At 45.6% G+C, this 5,913-nt stretch overlaps 2 protein-coding genes across 2 annotated transcripts; both read left to right on the top strand.

Moving 5' to 3' along the window:
* Window positions 1-203: 203 nt before the first annotated feature.
* On the top strand, window positions 204-1,833 carry LOC307034614 (uncharacterized protein; the record flags this gene model as incomplete). The annotated part of the gene is made up of 4 exons (XM_079696263.1): window positions 204-837; window positions 1,004-1,072; window positions 1,211-1,441; window positions 1,780-1,833. The coding sequence occupies 3 exons, from the start codon at window positions 204-206 to the stop codon at window positions 1,273-1,275; spliced, it is 768 nt and encodes a 255-aa protein (XP_079552389.1). The 3' UTR covers window positions 1,276-1,441; window positions 1,780-1,833.
* On the top strand, window positions 1,448-3,415 carry LOC307034621 (uncharacterized protein). The gene is made up of 4 exons (XM_079696269.1): window positions 1,448-1,833; window positions 1,931-2,038; window positions 2,167-2,232; window positions 2,391-3,415. The coding sequence occupies exons 1-4, from the start codon at window positions 1,749-1,751 to the stop codon at window positions 3,302-3,304; spliced, it is 1,173 nt and encodes a 390-aa protein (XP_079552395.1). The 5' UTR covers window positions 1,448-1,748; the 3' UTR covers window positions 3,305-3,415.
* The last annotated feature ends 2,498 nt before the right edge of the window (window positions 3,416-5,913 follow it).

Genomic DNA, 5,913 nt, shown 5'->3' with positions numbered 1-5,913 from the left:
ATATCTGATCCAAAGTAAAATAGCACTACATATATCATAGCACAATGTGAATGTGCAGACAGTTAAAGCTAGGGCTGAGATGTTAACCCCATAATGTCTGCTCTCTATTAGACCCCACCTGTGAACATCATTAACTCACTGATATATATATTTTCTTCTTGACAGATCAAATGCAAAAACACTGCTTGTTTTTCCCTGGGAGGATGACTGTCACATTCCGCAAGGGTCCGCTGGGATATCTGCGGCAGGATCCCACAGATGAAGCCAGACTTCTCAAAGACAACCCGTCTCTACAGGACCAGCATGCACCCGTGAAGGAGGCAGTGGTCAAGCAAAATGCGCTCACCGTGGTCAGTATGAGAGGAGGGGATGCTTCTGATAGAACGGAGGTGGCTGGAGAGTACATCCTGCAGTTTGGGAAATATAAGGGCAAGTCCTTCCGCTGGCTCCTTGAAAATGACATTGGGTATACCATGTACCTGATCACTAACCAGCAGAAGGAGGAGGCTGCAGGATTGTTCATGGCAGAGGGGCACAGCAAGGACAGCCTTCTGTCTTTTCTGAGCTATGCCCTCAGCTTTGGGGAGATCCAGTCACTTCGGGACTATGAGGCGAAGAAAACAGTTGTTGCAGCAGCAGTGTCAGAGGATGAGCAGCTGGTCGGCTTTGGCAATCGCGCCAAAAACACCTGGAGAGACATTTGGGACAGCAGGGATGATGGCTATGCCGCCTTCATAGTGAAGAAGAAATGTGCTGCAGGTACAAGGATGCATAGGCTGCAGCAGTACCTGCAGAAGAAGCTGCACCCCCCCTCACTTGCTCCTGCCGAGGCCACGGGTGAGTCTGGTTTGTTGTTAGCTTGGTCAGAAATATGCTGTTGGTTAAGTATTGTTTATTAAAAAATAGGGAATACACTTCCATTATGTCAGTCGTGATTGTATCCACATTAATTACAGTAAAGATGTTTTGAAGGATTTTCTAAGTCTTGTCTGTTTGCATATAGGGATGGATCAAGACGAAGAGCTGGAGCAAGCGATGCTGAGTATCTCTCCTTCCAAACATGTGCAGAGCTGTGAGTGAACATGTTGTCTCTGCTTGTTTTGCCTGAAGATTTAAAATCATGTATAGTTCAGCCTGTTGGCTATTACTTGTTTTTTTTGTACAGCTCAATATATGTTTATGCATCACTCTTTCTATTTGTTTTTTGCAGCGGTGTCTGCACCATCATCATCATCATCAAGCCCACAACAAGCTCCAAGAAGAAAAAGGGGTTGATTTTTCTCAAAATTCCTGATGAACTCTGGGACCATGAATTATTTTCCCAAAATGACTTTCCGTCACAGTTTGGCCATGTTCTGGTCGGACCATGTTCTGGTCTGTTTGTCTTTGCTCTTCTACATGTTTTCCTAGTGACTATGAATTGAAACCACTCATGTTGAGGGTAAGTTACTGGTTTTGTTCTTATTTGGATTGAATGAAAAGTACACATTTAAACTGCTGTGGTCACTAACACTTGAACGCATGTGTTTGCAGTGTGCCAAGTTAATTCACCTGCTCAGACTGAGTTGTAATGACTGAATGCTGAATATTAATCCAAACAAAAAGAATGCATGTGTATGAATGAAATGTATTCTCTAACCATTAATATGAGAAACAGTGTGTTTCACTTTATGAGATCAGCAGGTGGAGTAACGATGGGTGATGTTTGGTCTTACTAACATAATGACTTATTTCTATATTGCCATAATATGAATAAACTGACACACTTTTCTATTTTAGTATCTTCTGCTACCCTCTCCACACAAAGTCAACTGAAGGATTCACTAGTAGAAGGTAATGCATTATATTACTGTTTATACATTCAAACCCTGAATCACATTCACTGTGCATATGTCATGTTGATGAATCTGTTGGCCATCCCTCCATGCAGCCCCTGCTCTGCCTGTAAAGAGACTTGTGCCCCTTCCAAAGGAGCTGATGTTTCTGAAGCCGGAACCATCCGCCCCAACGCCAACAGAGACCAACATCACTGTTCCAGGTGTGTGTATGTTTGACTCTTTGTACCTTGTACAGTTTGCTGACTACAGTGAAGATGCTAAGTGTCATACAACATTATTTCTTTATTTTACTGTTGATAATAATGACATGTTTTAATATTTTCTATAGTGGCTCCTGAGATTTCTGCAGAGGCCTGTCAACCGACACTGCATCCACCAGCTGCACCAACACAAAGTGAGTGATACTAGCAATAATAATACATCACTTGTTTGAGGCACCTTCAAGTGTTTGAATGTTTCTCATTTGGATGTGTACTTGCTAAAAATCATTTTTCAAAAAATCACACACAATCGTAATTATTTGCCATGTATTTTTATTTATTGTCTGCCTAGGTCAGCCATTACCCATGCCATCAACGGTCCCCAGCTGTCTTCCTCTTCCTCCTCCTCCTCCTCCTCCTCCTCCTCCTCCTCAGCTTCCTGCCTACAACCAGGATGTCAGTCATTGGAACTGTTCGCCGCAGCAGAGGATCTGGATGAAGATGGAGCTGCAATCCATGGGGCTCTGGCCAGGCCCCGTTCCTGTACGCAACCCTCTAAAGATGGTGTCATTGTGGCGTGGCCCTCCCCAGCCAGAGCTGATTGACAGCGTCTATGATTTTCCCTGCGCCAAGTACTTTCAGCTCCATCCCTTTTTCATCTGGAAGCCAGAAAATGACAATTTGATGGGAAGGCTGAGGAACAATTACACTCTGCCGTGTATTGACGGCTGTGCTCAGCCTCAAATTGCCTCTGCTGGTGTTGGTAGGCCTCGTGTGATTGTCGGCACCACCGGACAGTACTACTTGCTCTCTTCAAGGCTCTGCTGCAAAGTCTGCCGGAAGAGGTGGTATGCCGACAACCCATCCTGGCTGGAAAAGCTCCCTAAGAGGTTCACCAACCTGCTGCCAGCAGTACTGACTTACAAGAAAGCCATCTGTAAGTCGGTACTGGACGAGCTCCGGCGCAGCGGCAAGTCACCCACTGATATGGCAAAGCAGATCACAGAGTTGATGCACCTGAAATATGAACGTGCTGACCTGGCGTACCTCCTCAGCTGTAAGAACATCATGGATGGTGAGGAAGGAAAGTACGACCAGAAGACAATTACCCAGTTCCTTCGGCAGGAAACCAAGCCAGCTCCCTTTGGAAAGTATGGGGACTCTGATGGCTGGAACGGGATCTCTGTGTCTGCACACTACCTGACAGACTGCCTCCTGCATGAGTACGAACACCAGCAGGGCGCCGGATGCTTGGATGACATCTGATGCCATTGCTGCTCAGGCTACTTCCGGTGACGTGCTGAATACATGTGCATCAAGGTCCAACTTTAATGCAAACATGCTCATCAAGCTGGACTTACATTTTTTCATTCTCTATTTACTGCTGCTTTATTTACTTATATTTACTTTATTTAACAAAATATTATTTACTTTATTTACTTCTACCTCATTTTGTTACTTATATATTATATGTTTTGTACGACATAATCTGCTTTGTTTCTGTTGTTTACAGTAAAGATGTTTTCTTGATTAATATCTACGTGTTTCATTCATACGTAAATTATTTATACTACATGGTCCATATCTTAAATATAAATAATACCTTTACATTATTTCATTCTCTATTTACTACTGCTTTATTAAACAAAATATTATTTACTTTATTTACTTCTACCTTATTTTGTTACTTATATATTATATGTTTTGTATGACATAATCTGCTTTGTTTCTGTTGTTTACAATAAAGATGTTTTTTGATTAATATCTACATGTCTCATTCATAAGTAAATTATTTATACTACATGGTCCATATCTTAAATGTAAATAATACCTTCGGAGTTTTTCTTTTGAAGGTAATAAATACATATAAACATAATAACAGGACATTAGGATTCACAGACTTTGCCCCAACCGGGTGTCGAACCTGATAACAGAAGAAATATCAGCTGGCTAAGACAGTAGTTCAGCACCATCAGTAATGCTGCGATTTTATTGGCTGTCACTCTATACCACCTAAGCACGACTTGCCCCCGCGGGGGAGCCGTGAAAAGCTATAGGTTACTTACGTAACCCCAGTTCTCAGAGTAACATGAAGTGAGATGTCTCACTATGGGATGCGCCTCAACGCATATGCACCAGAAGCATCAATCTCATTACGCCAATCCTGATTGGCTGGTGATCTTGACGCCAACGTCAGGGAATCCACCAACCCTATAAGTAGCTTGCGCCACGACGCAGGCGTCATTCAAAATAAGCACCTCTTCTCGCTTCGCCTCAGCAAGAAGGGCCGTCAGGTGAGACATCTCACTTCATGTTACTCTGAGAACTGGGGTTACGTAAGTAACCTATAGTTCTCATTCATAACACTCCGTTCGATGTCTCACTATGGGATATTGAGACTCCCGCATTGCCAGACATGCTTATCTCGAAAATCACCAACACAAAAACAGAACTTAACAGGTAGAACCCTGTCCCAATACGGGGCCCAGCACTGCGCGGGCCACACTTGGAGCAGAAACATCTAGCCTGTAAAAGCGGACAAAAGTGAGCGGCGAGGACCAGCTCGCTGCTGCACAAATGTCTTGAATGGAAACACCCTTGAACAAAGCCCAGGATGTAGCCAATCCACGAGTAGAATGAGCGCGCAGGCCCGTTGGTGCCTGCAAACCCTGACTCGTATAAGCCAGAGCAATCGTCTCCACAATCCAGTGGGAGAGCCGTTGCCTGGTAACGGGCTTGCCCTTATGAGGGTTAGCCCAAGATACAAAGAGTTGGTCATTGCACCGAAACTCTTTCGACCTGTCCATATAAGTGCGCAAAGCACGAACCGGGCAAAGCAAATTCGGCCGCTGTTCCCCAGAGGAACCTAGCGGTGAAGGAAATGCCTCAAGGTCAATGGGAGTGCATGAGCCAACCACCTTAGGCACAAAGGCCGGGTTGGGCTTCAGCAATACTCTCGTTTGCCCCGGGGCAAACTGAGTACACGAAGGATGCACAGAGAGCGCGTGAATATCACTGACTCGTTTGGCAGATGCCAGAGCCAGTAACAACACTGTCTTCAGTGACAAGTGCTTCATGTCAGCGTCTTCCAGGGGTTCAAATGGAGCTCGAGCGAGCCCATCTAAAACCACCGTCAAGTCCCACAGGGGCACCAATGACCTGGAAACGGGGAGGAGCCGGCGAGCCCCTTTCATAAAACGGCAGACCAAGGGATGTTGACTAGCCGTCTTTCCCCCAAAGCCCACATGGCATGCGGCAATAGCAGCCAGGTACACTTTGATCGTGGAGAAAGCTCTGTGTTTATCAATCAGATCCTGTAGAAATGATAGAATCACACCGACAGGGCATTGAAAAGAGATGTGTTTCTTTTGAAGACACCACTCCTCAAACACCCTCCACTTACAGTCATAGAGAGACCTGGTGGAGGAAGCCCTTGCACTCTGAATAGTGTTTATCACTTTCTGAGGGAGCCCCACTGTACTCAGGTTATACCACTCACGGGCCAGGCCCATAGCGCCAGGTGCTCTGGGTGTGGGTGAAAAATCATTCCCCCCGCCTGAGATAGTATGTCCCTGTGTAGCGGGAGCTGCCACGGCTGTCCGCACAGCAGCTGATATATCTCCGCCAGCCAGTACATTGCAGGCCAGTGTGGAGCTATCAGGATCAGTGTGTGGCGTTGTTCTCTCACTCTGGCCAGAGTTGGAGGAATTAGAGCCAGGGGTGGGAACGCGTATAGAAGGACCGGGGGCCAAACGTGCGCGAGCGCGTCCACGCCTAACGGTGCATTTAGATCGCGCATTGAAAAGAACAGCTGACATTGAGCATTTTCTTTTGATGCGAACAGATCTACCGCGGCCCGGCCGTAACGCACCCAC

Source organism: Notothenia rossii (genome assembly GCF_949606895.1).
Source record: "Notothenia rossii genome assembly, contig: SUPER_3_unloc_1, whole genome shotgun sequence".
In the NCBI taxonomy this organism is placed as follows: domain Eukaryota; kingdom Metazoa; phylum Chordata; class Actinopteri; order Perciformes; family Nototheniidae; genus Notothenia; species Notothenia rossii.
This window is presented reverse-complemented; position numbering and strand designations above follow the sequence as displayed.